The sequence below is a fragment of the Wyeomyia smithii genome, chromosome 1 (assembly GCF_029784165.1).
Source record: "Wyeomyia smithii strain HCP4-BCI-WySm-NY-G18 chromosome 1, ASM2978416v1, whole genome shotgun sequence".
NCBI classification, from domain to species: domain Eukaryota; kingdom Metazoa; phylum Arthropoda; class Insecta; order Diptera; family Culicidae; genus Wyeomyia; species Wyeomyia smithii.
The window spans coordinates 157,806,004-157,822,617 of record NC_073694.1 but is presented as its reverse complement, the minus strand read 5'-3'; the positions used below and the strand labels follow the sequence as shown (position 1 = coordinate 157,822,617).

The 16,614-nt window shown below is 38.2% G+C and overlaps 2 protein-coding genes across 2 annotated transcripts in view; both read right to left on the bottom strand.

Annotated features, from left to right (window-relative positions):
* Window positions 1–16,614, bottom strand: part of LOC129718641 (uncharacterized) — a 304,221-nt gene that overhangs the window by 169,871 nt on the left and 117,736 nt on the right. Inside the window, exon 2 of the mRNA XM_055669612.1 lies at window positions 6,949–7,221. Within this exon, the coding sequence (XP_055525587.1) occupies window positions 6,949–7,203 (255 nt within the window). The 5' untranslated portion in view covers window positions 7,204–7,221. The remainder of the gene's footprint in view (window positions 1–6,948; window positions 7,222–16,614) is intronic.
* Window positions 7,226–16,614, bottom strand: part of LOC129718642 (uncharacterized) — a 162,294-nt gene continuing 152,905 nt past the window's right edge. Inside the window, exon 14 of the mRNA XM_055669614.1 lies at window positions 7,226–7,338. Coding sequence (XP_055525589.1) covers window positions 7,273–7,338 — 66 coding nt within the window. The 3' untranslated portion in view covers window positions 7,226–7,272. The remainder of the gene's footprint in view (window positions 7,339–16,614) is intronic.

The following is a 16,614-nucleotide window of genomic DNA, read 5'->3' as shown; positions in this document are numbered from 1 at the left end:
AAGAATAAAATTTATACATCTTTTCAGTCAAATACTGTAAAAGATGTTTATGGCCGTCAAGAGATTCGGCCAAAATACGAATTTCGCCTTGGCGGCCAATTTGAAAATTCTCTTTCACATCCGACAGAAATGATGAAAGTTCTGATCGAAATGCTTTAAAATTTGCTACAATTATCACAATAGGGGGAACTTTAACCTTCTTCATAACGGCTTCATGCTCAGTATGAGAAGTTTGGAATTCTTGATCCCCAACGGAAGAAATAATATCATACCTCACTAAACACTCGTTAACGTTAAAAACAAATTTATTACTTTGCGTTTCAACAGGTAGTCTTTTAAAAAGATTGCCTGTTGAAAGCGAAAAACAAAATTTCAATATCTCTCGGTAGTCTAAGACTTAGCCTCGAGCTGTTGGTAAAATGCGACCGTACTGTAGGACAGTTCAAGTCGATCCTATTGGTTTGATGCAGTGTTGGAATAATTATGATAAAAAAAGTTCACTCACCGCTCAATGCAATGAAAAATCGCCAGAGAACTTCGCACAAGAAGATCATCAAGGATATTCGATCTAGAAGTTCATGAAAACACCATACGAGAAACATTTTCAGCTGGCATCGTAGAGGATATTTTTGTCTCCATCTCACTTGCGAGCGAAACGTACTCGGGATTCGAATCATTCGACCATCGTGTCGCCTTCGTGCTTTTTGTACGTTGAGAATAGGTAGCCTAAATCAACGAACGCGCGAACTTATATTGATATTCCGTTTTGATATTTTTCGTTTCACTCAACCGTCCGGCCCAAGCGGCAGAGTTGCCGTTTCCACTGATTTTTCTGTAAAATCACAGATTTTTTTCCTTTTTCAAATCACAGAATCTGTGATTACAGATGACAGATATTTTTGAAAAATTACAGATTTTTCCCATAAATGCAGGAAATAACAAATAACCCATTTTTTCTACAGCTCAGACTCATTAACCCGAGGGTACGATTTTCCAGAGGCTCGATTAATTATCCGGAGAAAATGGTTTGACTATCCGGAGTAATTTTTTTCTTGAACATTCGGATGTCTTTTATTCGATTCTTACTGGGAATCAGGGTTGCAAATTTTCACTGCCAGTGATAGATTCTCAGTTGAAACTGAATACTACGAATATCCCTATCAACACGACCGAGCTGACAGTGATAATTGCTTGCAGCGCCAATCAGTTGACAGTGGTAATGCTGACTAGTAGCATTACTGTGATTTCGCACACGCTATGTTGCTCTAGCGATGTTTATGCAGTGTAGGATGAAGGTGTCTACCTACTCCATTGACTTCATGCAAAATAATTTCGATAATAATTAAGATACATCATTTATATGACTGACATGATTATTGACTGATAGTTGACTTGGGTGACACTCAATATCAGTTTGAAGTGAGTGAGAGTGAAACTGCTGTTGGATCACTTCCATTTTTCTGTGTCGAAATTTCGCAACACTGCTGGGAATGCCAGTTTTTCGCGCTATATGCTGCTTAGTTAACTCAGTGAAGTATGCAGAGAGGAGACCTGATTGTATCAACTCATTATGATTAAGTTTTCGATATTTTAAAGTTAACCGTGTCCAATTTATGGACGAGTTTCTTCTGACTAAATCATAGCCACTTTCTTTGATCCACAGCTTATCTGGTTTGTTCCAGTAAGGTCGCAAACAGAGCAAATTGTATGATTACCTTTTAACTTTCTTCGCAGATCATTCGTTTCTATCTTTTATGATAATCAGGGATGTTACGGATGTGATTTTTTAAATATCTGCAGATGCGGATGTCGATTTTCATGTTTCGCATTTACGTATGCGGATGCGGATATTCGTAACATCTCGTTTATTTCGCTTATTTTGCATGACAAATCGCATCCCAGTGCGAAAGCTATCGATGCGAGCAGCAAATACACTAAAGAAAATTTTCCAAAAGGAAATTTTTCTACAAATTTTATGAAGCGATATTGTTTTCAACATACACATGAGGGCATCTTCAGCGGTGGTCTATTCATGAAACAAATTTATACTAGATTTACACCAGCGAAACCTGAATAGAACCAGCTAATATAGACCAACTTTTCTTTCTCCGCACCGGTGTTGTATATCTTGTTGTTTTAAACCGCTGACATCTGTCACACTGTCAACAATTCAATACCCCATGTTATCAGTTTATGAGACTTGAATTGAAAAGCACTCAATATTTAACAAACGGAAATTCGATGATTTTTACGCACATTAAACGATTACTTTGGCAACAACAAGACTTTATGGATTTGACGGTTTGACCCGAGCGTTTGAGACATTTCTCAGAATGGATTGGAAGGATCGAAAAATTTCTGCTACAAGTAGGGCTTCGGAGGATTGCGAAAAATATTTGATCGCGTAGATGTTCATCTTCCGTTCTCGTCTCATCAATCTTTCAAAATCTTGCAGTTCTTCAAACGTTGGTTGGGTTTTGAGGATATTGAAACAAGCTTGGGGTGGCATTGCGCAGCTCGATTCGAACGATTTTCGCTATTTTCGAGTAGGTCACATACTGCCAGTTATGCTTTAAGCTCGAAAGGAGCTGTCATTGTCATTTGTCCTGCGGCTCATCTAACCCGCAAAGTCGAAAAAATACGAAAACGAAACATAACGCCCTCAGCGATCATTTAGTTTCGTTCGAGTTGCTCGAAATGAAATGCGTAACCCAGCAACCCCAGCATTTTGAACGTTTTCAGTTCAGTGTTTAGAGGAACATTTTTCTGGCCTCTCAAGGTCTCCTCTAGTCCCACTACAATTAAGGCTATTAACAAATAGCCAACATATTTGTCATCCTGGTAGTTGATGGAGGCAAACCAACTAGTTGAACCTGCGGTTATGGTCTTCCAGAATTCCCCCTTCTGCTGGTCGGTTTCCTTGAAGCCAAAAACGACAATCCTGTTCTTTTTCTTCTTCAGAAAAACCACAAAAACATATTGTGAATTGTCATGAAAAATCTTTGTTTTGTTTATTTCCCAACACTCGCAAAACGTTTATATGGAAATAGCTAAAAATGAGGTATTCAATTAAAATATGACATTTTACCCACCTGTTGGTAGCGTACAAAGGATTTTAGAACGATCTATTTCTTGTTCCAAAAAGTGACAAAAATAGACCAAAACGTATACCAGTTTCAAATTTTTTCGATTTAAATCTGGTATAAAACAAAATTTACACCACCGGTGCAACAGTGAATTTAAGTTTGTTCCAAAAAAATAGAGCAAAACAACGATTTGGACCACCGCTGAAGATGCCCTGATGTCAATTTTCATGCAGATGTTCTGCATTTACGGATGCAGATGCGAATTTCCGTAACTTCTATAATTATAATGCCTCTTTCATCAGCAGTTGGAGAGAGAATTTTGTCTCAATGCCAACCTGAGCAAAACTACGTTGAGGATGAAGTTGACTGTTTCAATGTAATTTGAAAAACTAAATAGTAATTCGGTTGAATTGGAGGTTGGAGAAAACTTTAATGTTTATATAAAGTCCAAGTTCAAATATTTATAGAGCGACTCATTAACAAACTATCAAACTATTTTCAGCAATTCAATCAATGTCGTTTTCTGTTTAAACAAATATTCATGTCACAGATATGATCACAAATTTTTTTCTCTGGTCACAGATTTTTATTGTCAAAACACAGATTTCGGAATGGCAACTCTGCCGAGCGGCTCGGGTGAGGATTTTGTTAGTAGTTGTCATGCCATTGAATTGCCGTGCGTTTCATTAACTTTTTTAAGCTGCTGTTGTTATAGCATATAAATGCTTTGCTAGAAAAAAAACATTTATTCTTTTCATCTGTTTGATAGATAATTAACCCTATTCCAGCGGACAGAAATGACTTTCGAACTTTTATTACTATATGCACATTTGACGCCATTGATTAAGTAATTCCCAGAATAGCATTTTCAAAATAGCTACTTAAAAATGAGTCGTTTTTATTCTACCAGTTCACCTCGTTTCGACCTGAAAACAACCTAACTGCTTTCAAAACCTTCTTTTTTCGCTCGATTTTGACCCAGTATTGATCTAGCGTGCTGCCCGAAGTGCATTGTGAAATTAGTCAGCTTCAAGCTAGCACCGCTTAATTAAAACCGTGCTTAATTCGTAAACAATTATTTGGAATCCCTTTTTATACTTGCGTCGTAAATCGCGACGTCGTTTCTTTATCCCTCGACAGATTTGCCCTGATGCAGTAGAATAAAGAAATTTGCTATCTGCTTAGGCTGTCATATGCAACTACTAGAAAGCCCTACATTAGAACCACCCATCAGCACCCTCATTGCACTTGTCGTAAATGAAATGTATAATCAGTTATCTGGCTGAAGAGAGGGTAGATATCGATATTTCGTCGAACAATATCCCGAATCATTTCATGCTATTTCATTTACGATATGTGCTCTCGATATATCATGAGCGAATGTGATGTAAAGAGATAGAGAGAAAAAACGATCTGATTGTTTCCGTATCCTTGCATCGGTGAGTTGCGGCAAATCAAGTTCATGAAAGTTCGTTTTCACGCACCTCGAAGTTCAATCGGGATTTATCAGCGTGTGAAACTAACGACAGAAAGTTCAGAGGCGAAAACGTATCGCATTTGAAATTGATATTTTGCTGACAATTCCAACACTGGTTTGATGGGTCTCGAGCTATGCGAAATTTGTGTTTCATTCGTATGAGACCCCTCCCTTATAGAAGAGGGAGGGGTGTCAAACCATTATGCACATATTTGTTACCTCTAAAAACATTCACCTGCTAAATTTGGCTCCATTTAGTTGGTTAGTTTTCGAGATGTCCAGAAATTTGTATTTCATTTGTATGGAACCCCTCCCTTCCAGAAGAGGGAAGTGTCTCAAACTATCATAGGAACCTTTATCGGCACCAAAAACCCCTACATACAAATTTTCACGTCGATCGGTTCGGTAGTTTTCGAGCCTATATGGATCAGACAGACAGACAGACCGGACTACATTTTTATATGTATAGATTAAAACATCAATATTTTAAAACCTAAAGAGTGAATATACATTTATTGGATTGAAGCGTTCATGTAAATCTATTTTTACAAATGAAAGTTTGAATGAGAAAGGCTGGGTCTGACCGCTAGGTGGATTAATTTAGGTTTTTAGCATTTATTTGCATGCAAGTAACAAACATCGTAACTTGCATAGAATTTTTGTTATAGGTATTTTGTTTTTCGTCTTGTTGGTATTCATTATTTATATGAGAGCATTTCTCGGGCATCTTATCAAAAGAAACATATTATGCCTAAGATTTTAATTTTAAAAAAGTCTAAGTTTTGCATGTATGATTGTACTTCCGGTAAAATTCAAACAAATAAATACAACTGTCATCAAAAACAAATTATTGCATAAGTGTTTAATGGCCATTAATTTATTTTAACTAACACAAACTTGTTTGTTTGGTTAAAATGCTGTTTTCGTTTATTATTCTGCTGATTTTGATTCATTTTACCGTCAAAAACGAAAGTTAAAAGTTCCTAGTTACCACAATAAGTAAAACTTTCCCTCTTATCATTCGATTCCGTTTTATTGCGTCATTATTATTACCAATCGCAGCATCTTAGGTTTCTTACATAAGCAAAATATATCAAAAATAAACTTTCTCCGCAAATGCTAGATGATGTCTTTCTCTTTTGTCTCGTAGCGATGACACCCCGTTGCGCCATTTCAAGCAATTCGAAAAAAAAGTTAAGAAGCAAAAATCTAGTCATAAAGATAGCTGGGCGAATTCGCTTGAAATCTCCCGAAGGTATGAAATAGTGAGCGACATTTCCGTAAACAAGTCTGCTTGTTCTTTGTGATTTGATACTCCATCAACGTACAACGAAGTCGATGGCTGTCGCCTTCCGGTTATTTACTGGGCGTGAATTCTTGAGAGGAAATATATCGTCTACTTTTTCCATCTTCACTTTTCGTCAAAACGAATTTTCCCATACCTTTTCAGAGTACGTTAATCACAATATTTCCCAATAAAAATCGAAGTATTTTATTCTATTCTATCTGGATTAAATACGATTACAAATGGGTGGAAAAACTTAAACATGCTCCCGGTCCTACAACCCTCCCTTCCATCTTTTCGCGAGATTCCCGTATGAAGGCTAAATGCAATTAAGCTAAGATAAATTGATTCCGGAATACTGATTAGGTCAGGGAATGATGTAGCCTCGCTATGAAACGCGTCCACCCATTCCCGCAGCTCGTTACTACCGCGCATTCTTGCCTCGCAAAATCGTTACTTCCGACCGACGAATCTATCTACCAGCTAGCTGCTGGGACTAAAGGCCATTGTGTTGCTAAACCGCGTATATAGCGAGACCTTAACGTAATACTACCAATTGTCGTCTAGTCGTGGAACCGTTATCTGGTGTGCTACTATAAAATCCTGCTGTGACCCTGTGTGTGTATATCTTACGGCAGATCCTCCGAACACGCAGCGGTAAGCCCCTGCCCAAGCCTAGAAGCTCGTATATTTTTATCAAGAGAACACGGCACAGGCACGAACCAGCTGCTGTCAACATGCTAAATTATTGACTTGGTATATTTCACAAGCGGGAATATCTATTCGGGGATTGTCTCTACATACAAATGTTTTCCGGAGGACTATAAGGCTCTGGCTGTTCTGCGAACCATGAAATAACCTCGGAGGAAGCCGGCTGCTGTGGCAGAGACTTTTCCACTGATTTTCCTCCGTATCGTTTTGCTAAACCTATGCTTTTCTACTTGTTTGCCTGTAGCCTTAAATCGAAGCGACCACTTTGTTTCATTGCAAACAAAGGACTAGGCCAAAATAATAGACGCTGGCAAATTCACCTCAAAAATATTTACGTTTTCTACTACAGTAATTCATTTGTTCTTTGTAAAACTCATCGATCAAATTACCTTCAACGGAATTTCCGACTCGTGGCTCTCGTCGCTGCTGGAATAGCTGGAGGAGGAATACCGCCGCTGATACCAGTTACGGTCGGTTCCGCTTCCGTCAGCCGGGGTGCCATACTCGCTGCCACAGTAGATCGACCCGGTGCTGGTTACCGTCGAGACGGACGGCTGCGGGCTCACGCAACGGCGGTTTGACGGGCGGTTTCTTCGCACCGGAATCCGGGATCGGAACGAAGCGGACTTTCGCAGGGCGGACATGGCGCTACGGCATACTTGCTGTGGAAATGCGAACCATTGTGAGTGAAAATTATCATATTGCAGCGTGGCTCAACAGTTCCGTTTCGGGGAAATCTGGTTATTCACTGCGGGGGTGGCAGTTCCGTGAATCATTACCTTTTTGAGAGACAATAAAGCAGATTTGTTTTACAGATTTTGTTGTGATTGTTTGTTGTGTTACGTTAGTGAGGTTTTCTGTTGGTTGGATAGAAATCAAAACTTCTGGTCCCTTTTTCAGATGAATTTCAAGAACTTCGAAATATTTGGGCGTCACCCCTTTTTCCCTAGGTGTCACCACCACCAGGTTGCAATGAAATCATTTTGCTATTGCTATTTGCATTTTTTATTGCATTTTGCATTTTGCTATTGACTTACATTTTAAGTTTAGTAAAGCGGGCAATGTATGTAGTTTCGCGGGAATGCGAAGATGAACGGGAATAGAAGGTGTGACTAGAATTAGAAAAAAATTTCCCTCGTCCAGACGGGACTCGAACCCGCAATCTCCGTTGTCTCCGGCAAGGTGTTTTGGCCAATTAAACTACTGGGTAAGGGTAACTCTTCCTAAGACCAATGTCGAATCACCCTCTACTATTGTGTTCCCGCATCTCAGCACTCCGCGATGAAACTGCACACACTGCCCTGTGGAAGTTTATTTCTGTCAACTGAGAGAGTGATCTCTTTACGCACACTATGTATAATGACTAATTATATCTACAGCGGCGCAAGCGATGAGACACGTCAGTTGGTGGCCAACTCCCATGGAAGGCGTATCACGGAAGAGCTCCGTTGTGCTAATTTTACTTTACGAACTAATTTCATTTTTTGTCATATTGACTTACATTTTAAGTTTAGTAAAGCGGGCAATGTATGTAGTTTCGCGGGAATGCGAAGATGGACGGGAATAGGTGTGACTAGAATTAGAAAAGGTTAGGTTTTTTTTGACAAATTTCATTTGTCATAAATCTGATTTTTTCCAAAAAACCTACACAATGTAAGCTAACCAATGATAGTTCACTGAACTTGAAAAAATAATCAACGAACGTGTAGTTTTTTGAAAAAAAAATTCAGATTTATGACAAGTGAGTTTTTTAAATGTTCAATTTATAATTAAATTTTGGTTTTTTTTCTAGAAAAAAATGTTTATGTCTCACGGTGAATTTTTTTTTTCTGGAAAAACAAAATTATGTCATCAATGTTTAGTTTTATTTTTGCAGGTTTCGTAAAAAATTTAGATTTGAAGAAATGTGCTTTTGACGTACAACTACGTCTTATGGCAACATATATAGGGAAATAGCCATCGATTGAGAAATAGCTATGCGTCCACCAAAATGCGGAAAATTGTGATTTTGTGATGCCAACTATTGTACTATTGAAAAATGTAGAGCCTTGTTCGACGCATGTTTCGACCGATCAGAGCTGAAACAAGGACTTCTTCCCCAGAACAGCTAACGCTAAAATATACAAACGATTCGAATTTACAACCGATTTGTTGTTGTTGTTGTGATTTTACTCGCTCTCTACCACAAAGACACGTCTACAGGAAGCTTACCTCCCAGTAGTCACGCATTAAAGCTAGCATGCAGAAATTTAGTCTTCATTGTATTATTATCATTATTTATCAATAATTCATCTGACAAGCTATCGTCTTAATGAATAAACATTAAAACAACTAAAGCTCAACAGATATAAAAAATGCCTAGCTGATAAAATTATGTTTGTAACTATCCTATTAATCTAAGTTGTTTGGTATAGCAGTTGTTTGGGCTTCAAATAGTGAGTCGACAACTTGGAAGGAGCGTCAAACTTAGCTCCGGTCCTCACAAGTTCCTATCTCACGCCTCCACGAGTCATATGATACAATAGACTACCAGTTAAAACATGGACACAACTGGTTGGCGTTGCCTGGGCAATGTTGTCATCCGACAATAGCTAAGTGAGAAGGTGCGACGCGATCGTTGGCGCGGTAACCATATCTCGGCGGTAGAGGAAATGCTTCGCCAACCCGAGCGTCTGTTCACCAAGATGGTGCGGCTCAAAACAGCGTCTGATCTCCATGTTAGGAGCGGCTGATCAACGTCCTGGTGTCAGCGTGGGACTCTAATCAGAGCTGACACGATGGCTCTCCGGCGAGACAGGGGGTTGGGGAAGGCCCAACAAGCCGCCCCGAAAAACACTAAACGTTGCAAATATCGAAGAAGTTAATACGGATCGGAACAATCGGCACAAACCTAGGCGACGAAATAAGGACTACGATTGGAAACTCGGTACATGGAACTGCAGATCGTTAGGCTTTCACGGCTGCGACAGGATCAGATATGATGAACTAAATCCGTGTAAAATCCGCTGTGGCACTACCAACGAGCTTGGGACGGGCTTTATAGTGCTGGGTAGGATGCGCCAATGCGTGATCGGGTGGCAGCCGATCAGTGCGAGGATGTGTAAGTTGAGAATTAAGGGCCGGTTCTTCGACCACAGCATCATCAACGTGCACTGCCCACACGAAGGAAGAGCCGACGATGAGAAAGAAGCGTTTTATGCGCAGCTGGAGCAGGTGTATGATAGCTGTCCGCAACGGGACGTTAAGATCGTCATCGGTGATATGAACGCTCAGATAGGACGGGAGGCAATGTACAGACCGGTGATAGGGCCGAACAGCCTGCCCGCCGCATCAAATGATAACGGCAAACGATGTGTGAACTTTTTTTTAAATCGGCATACGACACAATCGTTCGAGACCAGCTATGGCAGATTATGCACGATTACGGCTTTCCGGATAAACTGACACGGTTGGTCAAGTCGATGATGGATCGGGTGATGTGCGTAGTTCGAGTTTCGGGGACACTCTCGAGTCCCTTCGAATCTCGAAGAGGGTTACGGCAAGGTGATGGATTGTCGTGCTTGCTATTCAACATCGCGTTGGAAGGTGTGATACGTAGGGCTGGTATCGACACGAGTGGCACGATTTTTAGACGGTCTGTTCAGCTCTTTGGCTTCGCCGATGACGTTGATATTGTAGCACGAACCCTTGAAAAGATGACGGAGACGTACATCAGACTGAAGGCTGAAGCCGGACGAATTGGACTGGCCATAAACGCTTCGAAGACCAAGTACATGAGAGGAAGAAGTTCCAGAGAAGACAGTCTTAACCTCCCGCCACGAATTGTTGACGCCTTATGGCAGGAAATCGTGCCTACTTTGGACTCCGGAGGACGCTCCGCTCGAATAAAATCCGCCGCCGCACGAAGTTAACCATCTACATAACACTGATCAGACCGGTAGTCCTCTACGGCCACGAAACCTGAAATATGCTCGTGGTGGACCAACGCGCTCTTGGGGTTTTCGAACGAAAGGTGTTGCGTACCATCTGTGGTGGAGTGCAGATGGAAGATGGATCATGGCGGAGGCGGATGAATCACGAGTTGCATCAGCTGCTGGGAGAACTAGTCATCGTTCAAAAGTTAAAAAGGTTTTTTGATAACAACCCGACTGGAACATGGCGACGGGGCGCGCAGCGAGCAAGGTGGCTCGATCAAGTGGAAGACGACCTGCGGGGCCTCCGCAGACGACATGGCTGGCGAGCTGCAGCCATGGACCGAGTTGAATGGAGACGACTTCTTCGAACAGCAAGGGACACTTCGGCCTGGAGCTGGCTGGTAAGGTAAGTTGGTACGGCACCCACACACACGATTTTAGGCAATTAACATTAGTGAAATCTCTAAACACCTGTAAAAAAATCCAAGCTGACGACATGCACGGTCAATAATATTATCTCGATGCGGCCCAAAAGATAATGTATCATCAAGTAGTACCCCAGGTCATTAATTTCATTGATGCGAGCCAGAGGTGTACGCAGCGTTGCCAGGTCATTTTTTTAAATCTGGAAAAGGCAAACAAAATCTGGAAGTCATTTCATGGGGTGAAAGGTAAATTCTTCGGGCAAAAGTCTTGGGGTACGTAAAATTTGAGGCGACAAAATTGCAAAATTTCGCGCCAAATTTGAAGTGATTACTTTTTTGCGGAACTGAGCAAATAAAATCTGGATCATTCATGAAAAATCTGGATAATTGGACATCAAATCTGTCTACCTGGATACATGTTCAAAAATCTGGATAATCCAGCTAAATCTGAATACCTGGCAACGCTAAATCTGGATACCAAACCTCGAAAATATCCAACAGTTCTTGCAGCTTTTGGCAGTAGGAAAATTTTTCAACGACCATAAAAATCTTCAGATCATCAGCATAGCACAGCTCACATCCTCTTCCAGACGAGATGCGACGTCATATATAAACAAACCGAAAAGGAGCGATCCAAGATTACTTTCTTGAGCACCGCTGGTAGTGTTTGTAAATTGTCGAGATATGGAGGATCCAAGTTTGACACTTAGGCTTCTATCGCTTAAATACGATTGTAACCATTTTCCCAGTTCTTCAGAGGCACCCATTCTAGCGAGTTTGTGGAGTAATTAATTGATGGTCAATTTTATCAAATTCAGCTTTTAAGTCTGTTTATACAGCATCCACCTGCTTCAAATTACTAAAATGAGCGATACATTCCGAAGAGCAACAAAGCAAGATGGTTGTCACAGAACGACCAGGATAAAAATCGTGTTGATCAGTAAAGATGATACTTCTTATGCGAAACAACACATATAACCGATTACTGCAGCAAGAAAACGGCTAACTCTTTCTGGAAACTGGCTTGACCCGCAGCACTGCATAGCGGATTGCACAGCATTGCTGAACATGTCTGGACATGTTAGTAATTTTGTCCGAATCTGTTGCGTGTCGTTTGTATGTGATGGTTAAGTCTTGTTTACTTGGTTGTTTGCAGTGTGTGCGGAGTGGAGAATAACAAGAGAACTAAAATTGTCTCGTGCCGTCGGTAAATGACAATCTAAAATCAACGCTTCTTTTCAAGATTACCAGTCAATTGATAAAAAAAAGTGTTGAAGTAATTAAATTTACTACGTCCCACTATTAAATTGATCAACCCAATCGAGTGTATTCCCAAACCTGTTGAGAAAAGCACATTGACATTAGACAGGCTCTCTTAATTCTACGTTAACTTGCGGTCGTGTTTTAGAAACAAGCTCTTCAATTTAAAGTTTTTCTTGGTGTATGTTTTTTCGGAAAGCTGCTGTGAATTTTTTCAAAACATCTGATCTTGTTATGTTCAAAAGGCGTGTTTCAGCTTCCACCGTAGTTGAAAATAGGATTCGAAAGAAAAACCCGTGAATTTCCGCAGTTTTTTCATCCGCATTCTGTATAAGTAGAGTTGCGTTTAGCGCAAAATCAATGTTGTGCAACCGTTTTAATATTTAGCGAGAAATTGCTCTAGGGTAAATAAACGGTGATAAAATTGGGAAACTACGAAAAAAAATATATTGTTTTCCATAGACATTTGACATAAGCGCACGGTGTCTCTGGTAGAAAAAACTTTTTCGAAAAAAATATCGCTCTAATATTTGCCCTTCGAAAACTTAAAATGTCCCCTAATATGCTACTAAATATAAAATTTTTCATCGGCAGATTTAGAACAATTTTTTTTCAGACATTTTGTACTTGAGAAGGTAGTGTAATGAGAATCATGAAGAAATTTTAAGGGTCTCCGATCGTACTGCAATCTTTATGGTTTGTTTTATTTTTCATATACTGGAACAATGTTTTGTATTATCTAAGATTTTTTGAAAAGGGTTCAGTTGGGTAAAATGACCTTCGAGTCCAAAATCTTTTGAAAACACAAAAAAAAATCATCTGGCTTTTTTAGTACACTCAATTGATTTCTTTGAAAGTTGATGTGGTAATTTTATCCTATAAAAATAGAACGTCGTCTATTGTAAGTTGCTGTCGAGGCTACAAGAAACGTATTAAAAAAATGCACCGTTTTAGGAATGACCTAAAAAAATTTTGACACGTTTTCGGCCATCGTTTGACCGGTTGTGCGAGGAGCGTAGCATCAACCTACGGCAAGGCGAATCGCCTTCGCAACGCAAGCCACGCTAGTATGTCCTTGGCTAAGTCCAATGCGAAGCGGAGCGTTTTTGCCTGTTGAAAAGTGGAAGAGTTTTTTGAATAAAATGCAAATATCTCATAATGAAACCTAGATAGCAATTTTTAACCAATTGCATTTTATACTTTTTATAGGATATAGGAAAGAGATTTGGCAGGTGAATTTTCGAAGAAATCTAAAAGGTTTAACCCGTAAAGACCCTGGACGGAACTTTTTTTTAGAAAATGGTCGTTCTCAGCGATGCTGCGGCCGATTTGAGTAAACTCGGAATATTATTCAAGGGGAATAGTTGCTCTAAGTTTTAGTAAGGGTGCCACCCCTCTGAACCCCTCCCAGTTTATGTGAGACCCAAATATGTCTGTGCCTTTTTTTATTTTTTCCTACTGATTGAACAAACGCATGGATTTATCATACGTATCAAATGTCCTTTGCATCAAATCATGTCGAGTAGATGAAATACGATTAACAAAAGTAAATTTTGAAGTGACCAAATTATTTCAGTGCAAAATCACATAACTACGTATTTTCATAGAAAGTCAAAAAAGATGTTCTACTGAGGGAGATTGTAGCTGTGTCCTTCAAGTTTTCTACTCTACATTTTTAGAATTAGGTCTTCTAAGTCCAAATATGTTAAAAGATTCATTCTAGCATATACAGATTTTGAGAAAAACAAGTTTGAATTCACTAAAGTACGAATTTTCATGGAAATTCGATTTTCTCAGTCTCTCACAGTAGGTTTCTATTTTGTTTTTCCATTTTTCAACTTTGCATTTTTAGAAAAAGGTCTCCTGAATTCAAATATGGCGAAAGATTTATTCTAGCATGAACAGATTTTGAGAAAAACAAGTTTGAATTCACTAAAGTACGAATTTTCATGGAAATTCGATTTTCTCAGTCTCTCACAGTAAGTTTCTATTTTGTTTTTCCATTTTTCAACTTTACATTTTTAGAAAAAGGTCTCCTGAATTCAAATATGGCGAAAGATTTATTCCAGCATGAACAGATTTTGAGAAAAACAAGTTTGAATTCACTAAAGTACGAATTTTCATGGAAATTCGATTTTCTCAGTCTCTCACAGTAGGTTTCTATTTTGTTTTTCCATTTTTCAACTTTGCATTTCTAGAAAAAGGTCTCCTGAATTCAAATATGGCGAAAGATTTATTCTAGCATAAACAGATTTTGAGAAAAACAAGTTTGAATTCACTAAAGTACGAATTTTCATGGAAATTCGATTTTCTCAGTCTCTCACAGTAGGTTTCTATTTTGTTTTTCCATTTTTCAACTTTGCATTTTTAGAAAAAGGTCTCCTGAATTCAAATATGGCGAAAGATTTATTCTAGCATGAACAGATTTTGAGAAAAACAAGTTTGAATTCACTAAAGTACGAATTTTCATGGAAATTCGATTTTCTCAGTCTCTCACAGTAGGTTTCTATTTTGTTTTTCCATTTTTCAACTTTACATTTTTAGAAAAAGGTCTCCTGAATTCAAATATGGCGAAAGATTTATTCCAGCATGAACAGATTTTGAGAAAAACAAGTTTGAATTCACTAAAGTACGAATTTTCATGGAAATTCGATTTTCTCAGTCTCTCACAGTAGGTTTCTATTTTGTTTTTCCATTTTTCAACTTTGCATTTCTAGAAAAAGGTCTCCTGAATTCAAATATGGCGAAAGATTTATTCTAGCATAAACAGATTTTGAGAAAAACAAGTTTGAATTCACTAAAGTACGAATTTTCATGGAAATTCGATTTTCTCAGTCTCTCACAGTAGGTTTCTATTTTGTTTTTCCATTTTTCAACTTTGCATTTTTAGAAAAAGGTCTCCTGAATTCAAATATGGCGAAAGATTTATTCTAGCATGAACAGATTTTGAGAAAAACAAGTTTGAATTCACTAAAGTACGAATTTTCATGGAAATTCTATTTTCTCAGTCTCTCACAGTAGGTTTCTATTTTGTTTTTCCATTTTTCAACCTTACATTTTTAGAAAAAGGTCTCCTGAATTCGAATATGGCGAAAGATTTATTCTAGCATGAACAGATTTTGAGAAAAACAAGTTCGAATTCACTAAAGTACGAATTTTCATGGAAATTCGATTTTCTCAGTCTCTCACAGTAGGTTTCTATTTTGTTTTTCCATTTTTCAACTTTGCATTTCTAGAAAAAGGTCTCCTGAATTCAAATATGGCGAAAGATTTATTCTAGCATAAACAGATTTTGAGAAAAACAAGTTTGAATTCACTAAAGTACGAATTTTCATGGAAATTCGATTTTCTCAGTCTCTCACAGTAGGTTTCTATTTTGTTTTTCCATTTTTCAACTTTGCATTTTTAGAAAAAGGTCTCCTGAATTCAAATATGGCGAAAGATTTATTCTAGCATGAACAGATTTTGAGAAAAACAAGTTTGAATTCACTAAAGTACGAATTTTCATGGAAATTCGATTTTCTCAGTCTCTCACAGTAGGTTTCTATTTTGTTTTTCCATTTTTCAACTTTACATTTTTAGAAAAAGGTCTCCTGAATTCAAATATGGCGAAAGATTCATTCCAGCATGAACAGATTTTGAGAAAAACAAGTTTGAATTCACTAAAGTACGAATTTTCATGGAAATTCGATTTTCTCAGTCTCTCACAGTAGGTTTCTATTTTGTTTTTCCATTTTTCAACTTTACATTTTTAGAAAAAGGTCTCCTGAATTCAAATATGGCGAAAGATTCATTCCAGCATGAACAGATTTTGAGAAAAACAAGTTTGAATTCACTAAAGTACGAATTTTCATGGAAATTCGATTTTCTCAGTCTCTCACAGTAGGTTTCTATTTTGTTTTTCCATTTTTCAACTTTGCATTTCTAGAAAAAGGTCTCCTGAATTCAAATATGGCGAAAGATTTATTCTAGCATAAACAGATTTTGAGAAAAACAAGTTTGAATTCACTAAAGTACGAATTTTCATGGAAATTCGATTTTCCATTTTTCAACTTTGCATTTTTAGAAAAAGGTCTCCTGAATTCAAATATGGCGAAAGATTTATTCTAGCATGAACAGATTTTGAGAAAAACAAGTTTGAATTCACTAAAGTACGAATTTTCATGGAAATTCGATTTTCTCAGTCTCTCACAGTAGGTTTCTATTTTGTTTTTCCATTTTTCAACTTTACATTTTTAGAAAAAGGTCTCCTGAATTCAAATATGGCGAAAGATTTATTCCAGCATGAACAGATTTTGAGAAAAACAAGTTTGAATTCACTAAAGTACGAATTTTCATGGAAATTCGATTTTCTCAGTCTCTCACAGTAGGTTTCTATTTTGTTTTTCCATTTTTCAACTTTGCATTTCTAGAAAAAGGTCTCCTGAATTCAAATATGGCGAAAGATTTATTCTAG